Source organism: Amphiura filiformis, chromosome 11 (assembly GCF_039555335.1).
Source record: "Amphiura filiformis chromosome 11, Afil_fr2py, whole genome shotgun sequence".
Classification (NCBI taxonomy): Eukaryota; Metazoa; Echinodermata; class Ophiuroidea; order Amphilepidida; family Amphiuridae; genus Amphiura; species Amphiura filiformis.
Genome location: NC_092638.1, coordinates 64,009,401 through 64,024,404, shown reverse-complemented (window position 1 = coordinate 64,024,404; position 15,004 = coordinate 64,009,401). Strand labels below are relative to the sequence as shown.

Below are 15,004 nucleotides of genomic sequence, written 5' to 3'. Positions count from 1 at the left end.
ACTGCTTAATATGATAACCAAGCAGGTGTGGTTCACCCCAGAAGAACTACTCTGGCAGGGCTTCCTCTATAAGTAAATGTTTATGTTTCCTCAAATTCAAACCTGAAAGATGAGTTGGTCAATTCTTGTACATGCAGGAGGCTGACCTTACACATTTGACCCAAGTCTGAAATCTACCTTCTGAATATATTATTACTCCAAGGTCTTGGAATTTTTCAAAGCTGATGTATTCATCTACCACCACATTTCTGAACTATAGCTTCTCCAGTACAAATTACGCCACGGTCTTGGTACCTTGCGAATCTTAAATCCCGATAGCACCCAATTGTTATCATGCAGACCAACCTGACAACCGACAGCATCTTCATCCAACGCAAAACAACACGTCCAGTATCTTCTCCCAATATGTCCATTCTTGTAATAGATTTTTGGATGCCACCGACAAAGCGATACATCTCCGCGGGCATCGCGTATCTTCCCGCATTGATAGCATGGATCGTCCCGGTATCCATCCGATTCCAACCACCGCGAGTCGTTACCGACTATATTATAGCGTTCAATCAACCATCTAAAGTCTTTGCATGTGCATTTCAGGGCGGCAAGGTCACGGGTGCATAAATAACCAAATATCTGTGACACAATATACGTTGGTAGATATCCTAAAGGATAGTCTTGAATCACTTCTCCATTCTCATCTAGCTCAACATCACTTTCCTCATCGTCGCTGATATCAACATCACACATCACCAATGGAGATTGAAGAATCAAATAACGTAAGGTCCCAACTTTAGCTCGGTCTAAATACATGCGGTTTGTGCGACTCACCGTCTTCTCGTTGCTTTTGTTGGATGCCCAGCTAGACCTGTATTTCCCTTCCTCCCCATTTTCTTCTTTGCTTGTCTCCTCTTCTGATGATGCAATTGATGGTGGTGGAGTAAGATTTATATCGGCACCGCTTAAGTAAACAGTTTGTGTTGGTTTCTCCCCAAACACTTCTCCATCACACAAAAACATGTATTGCTCTTCTTTCATCGGATCTTGATTCTCGTCACTGGCAGAGCATCCTGATTTGTCTTCCGGAGAAGCAGCAGCTCCACCATCAGCAGATAAACTCTCCATACATTCATGCTCACCATTTCTCTCATCCTCAACTATTAAGCCAGCGATATCTTCCTTTTGTTTGACCTCATCTTGCTGTGATGGTGTATCAGTGATAGCACTGCAGGTTGGTGGAGGCAACAGCAAGTCTCCAACAGGCAAAGATTCTGAGGCGCAAGCAAGATTCACTTTCACACAATTTTCAAAGATGACAGCTTGCAGTGGTAGGTCTGGAGGTCCATGCTGACAGGACGAGTCATCCGTACTCCTTAATGATACTTGCTCTTTTCTCACATCACTAACTGGTGGTATCTTCTCACTACACTTAGGTTTCACACTAGGCACAAGCAAAACTTTACTTTCTCTCTCATTGACATCAGCAGCATCTCCAGATGCCAGCAATGAAGGTGCCCGCTTTGTGATCACCTCCGTTGTTTCTTCCAATACCACTTCTGCAACTAACTTATGTGTTAACTCTTTACACATGGCACCAATACTGTTCTTTTTCGCTCCTGCAGACGGTACAGATATCATAGGTGATGCAACAGAAGCGACTCTGATATCGATACCTGATGCCGATTTGTTACCTTCTACGGAGGCACAAGTTGCTTCTTCCAACTCGCATTTTGGATGGCTTGTGCTGGCATTCTCTGGCAAGCTGTTAACATCTTTATCACTGATGGGGACTTCTTCCATGCCTGACAGGTGCACCTCACCCACCTTGCTCTGATGGTGTTCAACTTCAAAATATTCATCACCAGATGGCATTTGACCATTTGGGTTTGTCGGTGAATCGAGTGGTTCTACAACATAGGGATCTTCATGTCCATTATCTGTATCTGTTGCTGTATCAATTTCTTTGTTTGTTTCTTGGTCACTTTGGCAGTCCTCACCCTGTGAACGTGCAAGCGCCACCACACATTTATCTAAAACTTGCGTAGATGTGCTGTCAAGTGGCACTTGTTGTTCTGAATCTTGCATACATTTTATATCTGCTTGTGACGATTTCGTCACCTTTTGTGAAGATTTCGTCACCTTTTGTGTAGAGTTTCTTTCAACATTCAATACATTAATATCATTTATATTCGGAGTACATTCTGTGTCACTTTCTGATGCTTCCTCGGCAAGTTCTTTTTCATTTTGTGTTAGTTCATGATCTACAGTTTGCACCCGTTCTTTGTTAGTTTGAGTAACTACTTCATTATTCAGAGTTGTGATATCCATAGCACCATATCTACCCATATTATTTTGAGGAATGTTTGTTTCACTTTCTTCAACATTTCTAGCTATATTCTCCTTGCTCCTAGTTAAAGCACTGAAGCAACTAGGACCGTTCAGTTTGATATCCTGATCATTACCTACAGAAGTGAGTTCTTTACATGTAGCACCTAATAACTCGCTAAATTGTGGAGTTGCGTCATCAACATCGTTTACCAGATGTTCCTCTCCTTCTGTTTCTCCGCTTACATGGAGATACACTGATGAACGCTTAATTTCTTTACAAACTTCAGTCTCTTCTTTCATTTCTAGTTCCTCTTTTGTAGAGTCTATTGCATTATCAGTTGGATTATCGGTTACAATGTTAGTTTGAGATTTTGTCTCTCTCTTGCAGACGTCTGCTTCTTTCAATGGGTGTGGTCCCTGCGTAACCCGATAATCTTGACTGACAATGTTGGTACTCACAAGTTTCTTTCCTGCAACTACTTCTTTCACAGAGTTGTACTTTTCTACTTTGCTTATTTCGATAGCACCATTTATACCTTGCTTTGATTGAACGCTCAACCTGAAGGAATGTTCGGAGTTGCCAACTTGCTGAAAATACGCACCAGGCTTGTCAAAGTCTTTCGCATACTTCTGTCGATCACCGTGTAAGCTATTGAAAGCTTTCTGCACAGATCCAGCGGATGGTGCCGAGTCTGCCAGCGAGTTATTTTGAACAGTTTGCTTTTGTTTGTTCACATTCAAGTGTGCTTCGTTGACTGCTCGTTTACGAAACGTCTGATTGCCTATGCTTTCTGGACCACTATGATATATGGAATGATTTTGATGCATGGAATGAGAATTTTCTGATGCCATATATGACATGCTACCAAATCGATCTTGAGCCCGTTGCAAATTTATCCCTGGTGGTGACAAGAATTGGCTTCTTTCATGGTTGTCATTATAACTGCTGTAATGGGATGAGGGCGCTCTTGAAGGCGGCTCATGGCTACAGCCATGTTGACATCTGTTTGGGTAAACCGATGGACCAGATTCAAATTTAGATGGCACCCAGCTGCACCCAGGAAAATAACGTGCTACAGGTGGTTTCCGGCAACACTGGCAAGAATCTGCTGGCATGTTGGCATTGCGGAGATGAGAGGGAAGAGGAGGGGGTGGTGGAGGAGGTGGTGGTGGTGGAGGGGAGGAGCGTAGTGGGGAAATGGCATCGGAAGGAAACTGGCTTGGGCATGGTCGCACCTGTTGAAGCTTTCAAACACCGAAGCACCAGGAGGAGCAGAGTGTCTCGACTGTTGGTCCCTCTTTCTGGAATGTTGGCAACAGGTGGGGGCAGATGTATGGCAAAAGTGTGCAGCGGAGTGTGATTCTGTGTGATGACGAGGCCCACATCTGTTGCAGTTTGGTTGATCTGGTATCCTGCATCTGCATGATGATGAAGGGAACATATTTGCTTGCTGTAAACCAAATTGAGATGGTAACTGGTATCCTGGTTCCGGCTGATGTCTTTGTTGGCTGCTGTTTGAGCAACGGCACGGAGCATTGTCGTCCGCTGTACAGCATCTTTCCAATGCCGGATGATGATTACCGCAACTCTGCTCACGATGTGGTGCATTTCCATTCGCATCCGCATTGCTCAATTCATCATTATTTCTACCCGAGCAACTACAATCACAATGTTGGTGCTGCCCATTCCAATATTGATGATACTGTGAAAACTGCTGGATAGAAGCTACGTACTCCCACAAACCAATCAGGCTGAGTACCCCTGGATGAACCCACTGTTTATCACCGCTACATGTACAGTTCTGACATTGATTCGCTGGTGGTGCATCGCCAGCTGCGGATGAGTGGGGCAGCCATTTTGATGGAATGGATTAAAACCTCCACTGGCAACACTATGGGCATATTGTAACCATGGTAACACATGAGGGGGTGGAGGTGGTGGAGGGGGAGGAGGTGGGTACATGGACATGAAACTTGGTGGCCTTCCAAACCCGCTATTATTCGACGAACAGCATCGTTTACTTCTGTCCACACCATGAGGCACGCCTTGCTGCCGCAGATACCAGTCCATTGGTTCCTTGTTGCATGGTTGGGCAGGAGGAAGCTTCTGTCCATCATTATCATTTCTGGTCTTTGGCACACAGGCAATGCTATCTGCTCTAACTATTGCACTAACATTTGGCCCAGCACCAGTTTTGTCTGGTTCAGACACCGTTACTTGCCGACTAGTACCTTCACCCTCCATCTGTCGCTGCCCTTCAGCATCCATCTTGTGAGTCTGGTATATATTTGTGACTTCTTGGCTAGGCTTAGTTTCACATCTTAGTCTTCAATTACCGACTCATCTCATGTTAATCTGCAAAGAATCAGAACAGGTTAAACTGTTGTTAATAAAATGTCTGTATCTTTTCAATCATTATATATGAGGGTCATTCAAAAAGTTCTACCTCCACTCTCATATCTCACTAATCTCAGCTTCTGCAAATAATAGCCATAGTATCTTGCATAATTTGTGAACAAATTTAGTCTCAATAACTTTCTTCAACTGTTGTACATTGTAGCCAAAGTAAATTGAAATCAGGATTCAGTGCCACAGAAATGGAGAAAATCTGTAAATGCACATATATCTACAAGGAAAACATAGGTACTGATAGACCAATTTGAAGTGACCATAAAATACCAATTGATCACTTCAGATGGCTTAAATTGAAGCTAAGGGTTGGCACCATCCTGTAAAAAAATGTAGGTTTGACTCCTTTACTTTACCTTTTTTTAAGTATTTCGAATACATTAGTTGCCATCAAAAGAACATGAGTCTACCCTGTTGTAAACTATAGAAAAAATATTAAATTTGTGGACATCGTGGAACATTCAACTACGCTTGTTACTCCGCGACTAATCATGCTAACTACACGCCAAGCATACAACGCTACTCTCGGCGTCCATATAATAGCGAGGCTATCTGCGTACAACTGCTTACTACGCACAGCCACGCAAAGAGTATGTTCCATGATGTCCACAAATTTGATAATTTTTCTACAGTAAATACAGGAACTAGTGTAGAGACCCATTTGCAATAGCTGCCTGGTAGACATTTTGAATTCTTGTACACATCTCAAAATATGACACTTGGCAGCTATTGCAGATATATAGGGCCTTTTTGTAGGCTTGGGCATCGTTAGTCTTTCGCATATCATGGCCAAATCACGAATTCACCATATCAAAAGTTCACTGAATATCACTGTTATATACGGGTGCAAAATGGCTCGGCAACTGCAGCAAGCAGTGATGAAGGAATTGTACACAAATAAACAAGTACAAAACATACTTATTCAATCCACTGCCGTTGTTCAAAACAGGTTCTATATCCAAAATGTTATTAAAACCAGTATGAATCCATTTGCGTATTGTACACTTGCCATATTTGTAAATGTAATCGGCAGCACTTGCGAGATTTCACCACAAGCGCCCCCATTATTGTGCATAGTTTCCGCTATTATATTGCATTGCATGATGGGTAATGAACATTAAGGTGGTTCTATACCCCCTGATTACATTTTTCTCAAAAAATAACTACATACTGGTAACAAAAGTTATAATGCATATTAACAGGGCCAAGGTATTAGAGGGGCAAAGAATCCAATTACTTCACTGAAATTTCAGTGATTCAAGACAAGTGGTTCATTATATATGTTAACAAATGAGGTACATTCTAGCGGTACCTCTTTTCTTATCATAAATAACGTACCGCTTGTCTTGAGTCACTGAAATTCCAGTTCCTTGCCCCTATACACATAACTTTTGTTACCAGTGTGTCATTATTTTTTGAGAAAAATGCAAAAATAGTCACAAATTTTATCAAGGGGTGTATTACCACCTTAAGTCCGTTGTGGCCAGATGCTGGATGGGCGACCAATGAACATTAAAGCCATATTATAACATTTTCATACAAAATAGATTAGCATTTCTTTGCCATAAAATGTTAGTTTTTACTGTCAGATATATCCCCTTTTATTTTTGAGCCGACCAACTACGGCAAAGAAAATAAAATTGGAATTACTACCAGCGCATATGTCGCCAATACGTACCACTCCTTCGGTCATGTTATGGTACGACCCTTTGTTGTGTAGATCACCGCCCCGCACGCTCTGTACGTACTGTGTGTTAATTTCATGTTAAGCGTACACTTACAGTCCCACAGAGGGTCAAAATTAGAAGTCCTTAAATTCATAAAATTTTTTTAGAACTTCATGATGTACCAAATTCAATTCCAAAATATCAGAGCGTGGGATCATCAATAACATTGTTAAATTCATCACTAAAGTTTCAATGGGAAAATGCATGGCGTCTGGAGAGGACATTTTGTTTAACAAATGGGTCGAAATTATTTGCATTGTTCATCAGATGATAATACACAACTTCGGACCGGGCCCCTTACATGTACATTCTGGACCCGTGATAGCGGACCCCTTAAATTTGGGTTTTGCATGGCTTTTAAAAGGGTCCGGAAAAAAACAATACTGGACCCTTAACTTAAAGGCTTAATATTTTTGAGCTCGCGCTACCCCTGCCCAGAGAAGATGACAGACAGACACCCATGATATTAGGACGCAAAGGTGGAGTGTTTCTCACTAGCCCGACCAAGAGAATGTGCATACATGTATATATGAAAAAGTCCAGAGGAGGGCCATTAGATTTGTGAAGAACGACTATAGACGCACCAGCAGTGTTATGCATTTATCAAGTCTTTCCCGGCCCTGGGGACCGGGACATAGCGGGGAACATGCGGGACGTAGCCGGGATGTACACAAAATCATTGCCCATGGCCGGGAAGTTAGCCGATTTGGCGGGGATGTACAGTAGATCGTCCCCGCTATGCCGGGCCAATCATTCATGTTAGCAGGGCTTTTGCTGGGGTGTACAATTTTTTTCCCCACACTGCCGGGATATAGCGGGGACTTTCACGAAGAAGTCACACCATTAAACAACATCAGTACCCGGTACCGTATACCAAGAACTGCCGATTTTGACATGCATACTCTTCTGTAATGCACTATTCTCACGATTGTGGCGCTACAAAGCAAACTGAGGAGTGGGGTAATTACTTGCTATAAGTAACCAATATTATATTTTAAAAACCAATTTCGTGCATCTATAAATGAAAGTCTACTTTTTTTAAAACACTTTATTTTGTTTAAATCCTTGCGTCTGAGGCTTAAACATGTCGATGTCTTTTAAATTATCGGCATGCACTATTAAATCGGCCGTGTTGTGTACGATCACTGCTATCCAAATAATCCAATCAATCTTTTTTTTATTAGGCCTACAATGTCGTTCATTCAATAATCGACACAGGTATATTAAACTCTGCAAGATGGGCTGGAGCATAGCCGGGATTGTACATTGTTTTAACGCAAGTCCCGGCCCATGGGGTCGGGGATTTTGCCGGGATTGGCACACTGTAGCCCGGTTAGCGGGGCCGAGTCATAGCGGGGATGTACAGAAAATTTATGCCCGTGAGGCGGGACTTTAACGGGTCAGTGCCGGGATGTCACGCTGGCAAAATGTACTTCCCCGGCTAAGTCCCCGCTAGTCCCGGGTCCCCCAGGGCAGGGGAAAGACTTGATAAGTGCATTACGGACTTCATGATCTGAAATGGGACACACTTCAAGACAGAAGGGAAAAGGCTCGCCTCATAACTATACTAGAAACCCACAAGTTTACACCATCTAAGTTCTAACATCAGTCATCACCTGACCTAGTCCGAATAATCAGACCCAGAACAAAATATTAACTTCTGACATGATCCTGTTCTGGGTCTGAACTGTTTCCATATGAAATCTTGATGGCAAATTGGACAATAGAAGAAGCACATGGTTCTACATGACAGCTTTTAAATCCCTATTCATGTTACGTGAATCACGCTATTGTGGACCATCCTTCTGATACTTGAGTGTTTGGACAAGCGGAACGGTTTTTTGTCTACCTCTCTGTTTGTAAACAAACCAGGAGGTCGAAATCGTCCTCCTCGCCGAATACGAAAGTCAGTGTAATAGTACGGCACTACACCTGACCTGACCAAGAACACTACAGCCAGACGCAGTGGAACTCGCTGCCATCTACCACCAAAACAGCTCCTGATGTGGCCTCTTTCAAATTCAAGAACTTGATCAGCGGTAAGGAAATTGAAATTGAGAAGAAAATTTAAGTTATAAATCAACTTCTACATGTTCTATCAACAGGGTCTTAGCTAGAAATTGAGGGTTGCCCGTCATACGCGTCATTTGAATAAAACTGCCTGTCCTAATTTGACCTTCAAAACATTTATCAGACATCTATAGCCCATTGGGGGTTCAAATAGTTCAAATATGTGCTGATATGGCTTTCTCCTACAAATTTGGTCTACTTAAAAGGTCAATTAGCTTCTCAAAACATAAAATTTATAATATACCATCTGTCAAACTTTAGGCATTAATTTTGCCTGTCCCAGGAGCAAACTCCCCGTCTGAAATGACGGCCAGACGGGTGGCTAGCTAAGACCCTGTCTATCAAGCGAATCGATGCATGATCTGTACGCTGATAGCCACACCAGGCGTTTTGTGCAGTAGCAGACAAGACAAGACAAGACAAGACATGTACATGATTAATGCATGAATAAAAATAAGCTGACAAATTAAATATGACATGATTTTTTTTCATGATTTAATAAGCTTACTAAAATGAACTGTATTCAACCCCTTTACATTTAATTACAAAACATAAGATTTTCATATATGTTACATCGGGGATCTTCGCCTTAAACTGTACCTTCAAAACAAGAAACTGATAGCTTTCAGAGGTATTTTATGCAATTTCAGCATCGACAAACTGGCACTATTCAGCAATCTGCAGTTCACTCAGCAGGAACACTTCGCACTTCCTGTGTACAGAATATTGTTGTATACGTTTGAAGAATACGGTTTAATGTAGCTTTATATCCAGCAATTGTAGACGTAATAGTAAAAATTACATTCTTTAATCTTAATATTTTTTATTTAAATTTAAACTTAATGCAAATTTACTCTGTAAATGACGCAAAGAACAAGTTTTTGGAAATGTTCTGGGCATTGATAAAAAGAAGAAATTACTATAATAGTGATGAGCAAACTCTCAACCACCAAACCCAATTTATAGTGAGCGTATCGAAATAAATGAATTATTTGTGCCCTTCAGCCCACAGCTTCCAGCCCATAATTGATTGCATGATTGATCTGTCCATCATGCAGTTATGCACACAACACAGGGGCACTCACTGCACAATAGGCAATTGACCCCTACTGGTAGCGCTGTGTTGTAGATATAGGAGTGAACTAGTTAGCGTCATATAGGCTTATCAAAAAGTAGGCCATAGCAATTTATAGTAGGGTCTACTTGCTTTATGTTTTAATTACTTATCAATTCATGATGCAGTCATGTCTACAGTAGAATTCACCACGACCTTTGCAGGACTAAACCCCATTAAATAAAAGCTACCGTATTGAAAACAGCTCAACTGAAATCAGATTTTCTCTGGTACTAGGCCTACACATGTTTCTGTTTTACCTGTGCGGTATTGCAATGAGCTGGTAGGCTATTGATAGTTTCAGTATTAAAAAGTAACCGATTATAAAGCAAACGCAAGGTAACAATAGGCCTACTATGTGGGCTTTTGTTTAAGAAATGAGACGATAGTCTGCTTATTGTTAATAGTGAGGGAGTGAGAGCCCTAGATAGGGTGTCTGCTGGAATTAATTCCTCAATCGACAATTTTTGTACTGGTAGACGTGGCTTTAAATATTCAATCACATATCCAAAATCGGCCAAAATCCACCCTGGGCAAAAAAATCTACAGGCATTTGAAAATCACTATTTTACAGTAAAAATACACAAATCACGAACGTTTCCGACTATTAAGCCGCATTTACGCAAACATGGTTAACGCGTCCACGCTTACTGTTTTGTATTTGCGTTCGCGCAACAAGTGAGCGTGTTGGCGTTGCATACTGCGTAAACCAGAGCGTCACATCACACAACACGCGAAGTCAGTGTGTCTAATTGATCGTCATTCTTGAAAATGAGAAACATAACCTAATGATTGTAGACTTAACACGGTTTGGAAATAATTTCTTCATATTTTTTGGTGTTATCTGTCGTTTACATATCCTTCCTAAAACACAAAAGTGCGAATATTTCCAAACACCTAAATTAGCTACAAATTTAGGACATGTTACAAAACTATATTTTCTAGAATTTCAGAGAATACTTTAAATATTGGCCGGTTATTTTTCACACAGTGACGTTAACTAGGCAATCGCCTACGGTATACTTCTAACATAGTGTATGTATTTGTATAGATGGTCACGCGTCAATGGTGAGTACCGGGTAATGTGTAGGCCCTATAGGAAAACGGACATATATATATCACTGCAAAAACAGCAGAGCAACACTTAATAAACACTTTAACACTTCATAAACACTTGTTTGTACAGTGAAGGTATAGGGATGTTAATTTATAAACACCAAAACACGTTTAGAAATATGAAGATGTTTATGTTTTTTAACACAAGATAGTGTTTAAAAACATATTTTAAACACTATCTTGTGTTAAAAAACATAAACATCTTCACATATGCATATTTCTAAACGTGTTTTGGTGTTTATAAATTAACATCCCTATACCTTCACTGTACAAACAAGTGTTTATGAAGTGTTAAAGTGTTTATTAAGTGTTGCTCTGTTGTTTTTGCAGTGAGTAGGCCTATGTTCTTTTCAAAATATCTGAATTTTCAACACGGTACAAGCTTTTTAAAATCGGGGGACCATACATTTGTATGAGAAAGAAATCCTACCATCTGATGATCTGTCCAAAGGCTCCCGTGTTATTCCAATGCACACTTTGCTTCACCGGGCAGCCCTGGCTTGGTCGTATTTGGAAGATTGGTGTCACGAAACCGTAATAGGTACAAATTTAGTACGGTACTTTCTGTGAATCAAGTATGGCTTATTCTCTACATGTCAATCTTGAAATCATTAGCATAGTCCTTATAATAACGGGGGACCGCCTTGATGAGTAAATGACAGCAAAATACCCAAAACTCGGTCAGTGGACGGTGGAGCTCCGTCCATACATCATCCAATAGCAATTACATTATCGATTGGATTAGTCGACCGTGGCGGACAATTCGATCGCTCATATTGGTTTAATATTATCACGTGGTAATATTTGCATTGGACAATAGATTACTATAATGGTTTAGTACTGCATATATCGGTTCAGTAATCTTCACTAAGCGAGTTTATGGCTGGAAAGGTCACGGTGAATTTGCCGTGGACATAACTGCACTATGCCGGGGATTTATCAGATTGATTACTTCGTATACCATGTTTACTTGAATAAGATTGATTTTAAATTTTATTAACTGTGAAAGAATATGTTGTCTTGATTAAATAGGCTATATGTATTTTCTCTTTGATTTAGGGGCTGTGCAAGCTGAGAAGGGGGGGGGTAAGTTTGTTTTGACTATACCGGTATATCTTTAATGTTTTTAACTAAATGGTGTTAAAATTATTTGCTCGGACCTGTGATTCAAGATGCCGTTCTCACAAATTTCGTTTGCTGGGTGCCAATAGGGCTGTGGATGTGGTCCAGGAAGCTGTTCCATATTATTGTTATTTCACTCCAGAAAATTGATTTCAATTCTATTCAAATTCAATTCTTTCTATACCTGGAGTCTTCCTATTCAATTCCAATTCAATCCACCTTGCTTTAGAATTAATTCAATTCGATTCCAATTCAATTTGTCAATTTCAAAATCATTTCAATTCAATTCCAATCCAATGCAGTGAAATTAACAGCTAATCCATTTCAATTCAATTCTGAGCATTCATTTCAATTCCAATTCAATTCCAATTCCAATACAGTTGCAGTTTGTGTTAATTGACCAAAGGCACACTGCAAAATTGTGTCTAGAGATTGAACACTTTTTTGTCCTCGATTTGTAAACACATGTAAAATCTAAACACAAATGTCAAACTTCAAAACATTAAGTGTTTAATATCTAAACACAAGGCATCAAAATCAAATTACTAAACATGTTTAGCAGATAGCAATGTTTACAAATCGAGGACAAGATGGTGTCTAGAATGGTGTTTAATATTTAGACGCTGTTTTTGCAGTGCATGTTTTTAATGTTATACCAATTTTATAACACTTTAGTCAGCAACACAAAGTCAAAGTCAACAGAAGATACTTTATTGTAACTCACTTTTCACATTCAAACAATGCGAGTGATCCTTGACCTCTGGGTCCTATTTTATGAAACTTTGGAACTTCTTAGATAGGTGACTGACTTCCTAATATTTGTCTTAACTTCTTGTCCACCATGCACATCATTTTCTAAACTTAAGGTGTGTGGTATGATTGATAATGGGACCCTGTCCCCACACTGACCTCAAAGATGTCAAAAATCAAGGTTTTGATACTATTACCGGCATAGCCCCTACTTGTTACACCCAAAATCCTTGTACTTTTGAAAAGTGTGAAAAAAGCTGTCAAAGATATAGGCCTAAGCATTTTCTTTAATGGTTTTCTCAAAATTTGTTCAAATGTACAATGACATTTGAGCATAAAAATTAGGAGCTTGAGAAAATAAGGGCTTTATGATCAGTGCCAAAAGTTTGAGATCTTTGGCAAGTTGGGGGTCTCATACTCACATTATCGATCATATCAAGCAATTTAAAAGATTGGGAATGCTAAGAATCAATTTGCATCATGTTAGAAGATATTAGTGTCTTTATGAACATAGAACCTATAATTTTCCACATGACAAGAGAGACAGTTGATATTCTTCTAAAGAAAGATTAAGAAGAACTCCAAAAAAGTCTCAAAAAGTTGAACTATACCTGTGTATGAGAAATGATATCATATACTTTTAATTTTCTTCAATATAATTATGTGTATTTTATGCTATCATTTTTAAATGAAAGCTTTTCAGATTACTTACTTGCAATATGTTTTGTAACAATTTATGTTTATGTTTTGTACCAGTTTATGGTGACCACTGTTTCTTTTTATTTATCATGTTTAGTGAAAACAGTTTGCTTGTTTAAACAGAGCAGAACTTCATGGGGGAAGGGTACTTTTTACAGGTGGAATGATCTGGAATCACAGACATCTGCTTGTGAATTGAAATGCTGAATTGAAATCAAAGCTGAATTTCATTTCAATTCCACTTCATTCTTCATCACTCAACTTGATTTCAATTCCAATCCAATTCAATTCTTCATTGCTCACGATGATTTCAATTCCAATCCAATTCAATTCATGCCCAAGCCCACTCATTTCGATTCCAATTCAATTCCAATGCATTGAAATGAAAATCACCCAAATTTCATTTCAATTCAATTCGATTTCAATGCATTGAATTAACATTATTCCATATCAGTGCATTTTGCTATTGTGTAGAGTATTGAGGCAATCCTGTGTGTAATTTTGGTTAATTTTGATGGACAGGATTTTAAGATATGACCTTGTAAAAAATTCTGAGTTTCTTTTTTGGCTTAGTGTAGGCCTATATTGCTGCATGGTTGACTGTGTGTGTAATCAGTGGCGTCGATTTGTGGATGAAGAGGTCTCTCTGGAATGGGTTACGTTTTTGGCATCGAGAAAACTAAGAGGGGGGTGGTTACAGGACTTTGGCAGTTTTTTCATAGGGCATTATGTAATTATTTATTGTTACATTTTCAGAGATGGAACCGAACCGAGACTCTTCACTCTTATATGACAATTTTATGGCAATGATAAACCATTTTATTTTTTTACATTCGTTCAAGTTGGGATCAATATGAAAAAGTTTGGCCACAATATGAGCAGAAAAGTAGTAGCACAAAGAGCAATATTTGTTTACTACACGACCTTGTATTAGGCAAGCATGGGAAAACCCATTGTTCTCCCCATTGTTCACTCGTTATGGCTGATTGATTTCCATTGTTAGGAATTCCCCTGCACATCGAAAAAATGAGTTTTGATGATATTTATTATTATTTTGGATCAAAAAGTGCCACCTTTTTCTATCCACTAATAAACATGAATTTTATATCATCATAAAGATAAATTTCTCAAGAGTTTATTGCAATGCGAAGACAAAATTTAGCATGTTCTAGTGAAATGTTCTGAAATTATTTATCAAAAAATTTGCTCAAAAAACTTGAAAAATGCCTCATTTCCCATTGAAAATTGAAAAATATACAATTTTCCAAGTAAAAAGAGCCACCTTTTCCCAAAACTAAATGGATTCATAATTTATATTATTTGAAAGTAGATATATCAAAGTTTTTTTAATCGAACGAAGATATTTAAAAACATTTTTTCATTTTCCTGTAGTGGTTGAAGAAAGGTAGAAAACTCGACATTTTTTAAATAAAATTTCCTGTGTTAAAAAGACCTCGCTTTCCAAAAGTCTTCCCCAGGCCCCATACCCCCACCACCAATTTTAATCTCCCATAGAGGTCATAATTACCCGCATAATTTAATATTGCACAGCCTTTTCCAATCAATCATCATAAAATGTTAGTATTTTTCATTTCAAAAATGAAATTTTAAGGATAAATTCAGGAGAAGTTTGGCGTACATCAGGTCTGGCAACGGGGAAATATATATCAAACT

At 39.2% G+C, this 15,004-nt stretch overlaps 1 protein-coding gene across 1 annotated transcript; it reads right to left on the bottom strand.

Moving 5' to 3' along the window:
* Window positions 1–218: 218 nt before the first annotated feature.
* Window positions 219–9,244, bottom strand: LOC140165138 (uncharacterized). The gene is made up of 2 exons (XM_072188575.1): window positions 9,130–9,244; window positions 219–4,678 (listed from the first exon to the last, which is right to left on the bottom strand). Exon 2 carries the CDS (start codon window positions 3,436–3,438, stop codon window positions 235–237), a length of 3,204 nt encoding a protein of 1,067 aa, XP_072044676.1. The 5' UTR covers window positions 3,439–4,678; window positions 9,130–9,244; the 3' UTR covers window positions 219–234.
* Window positions 9,245–15,004: the final 5,760 nt, after the last annotated feature.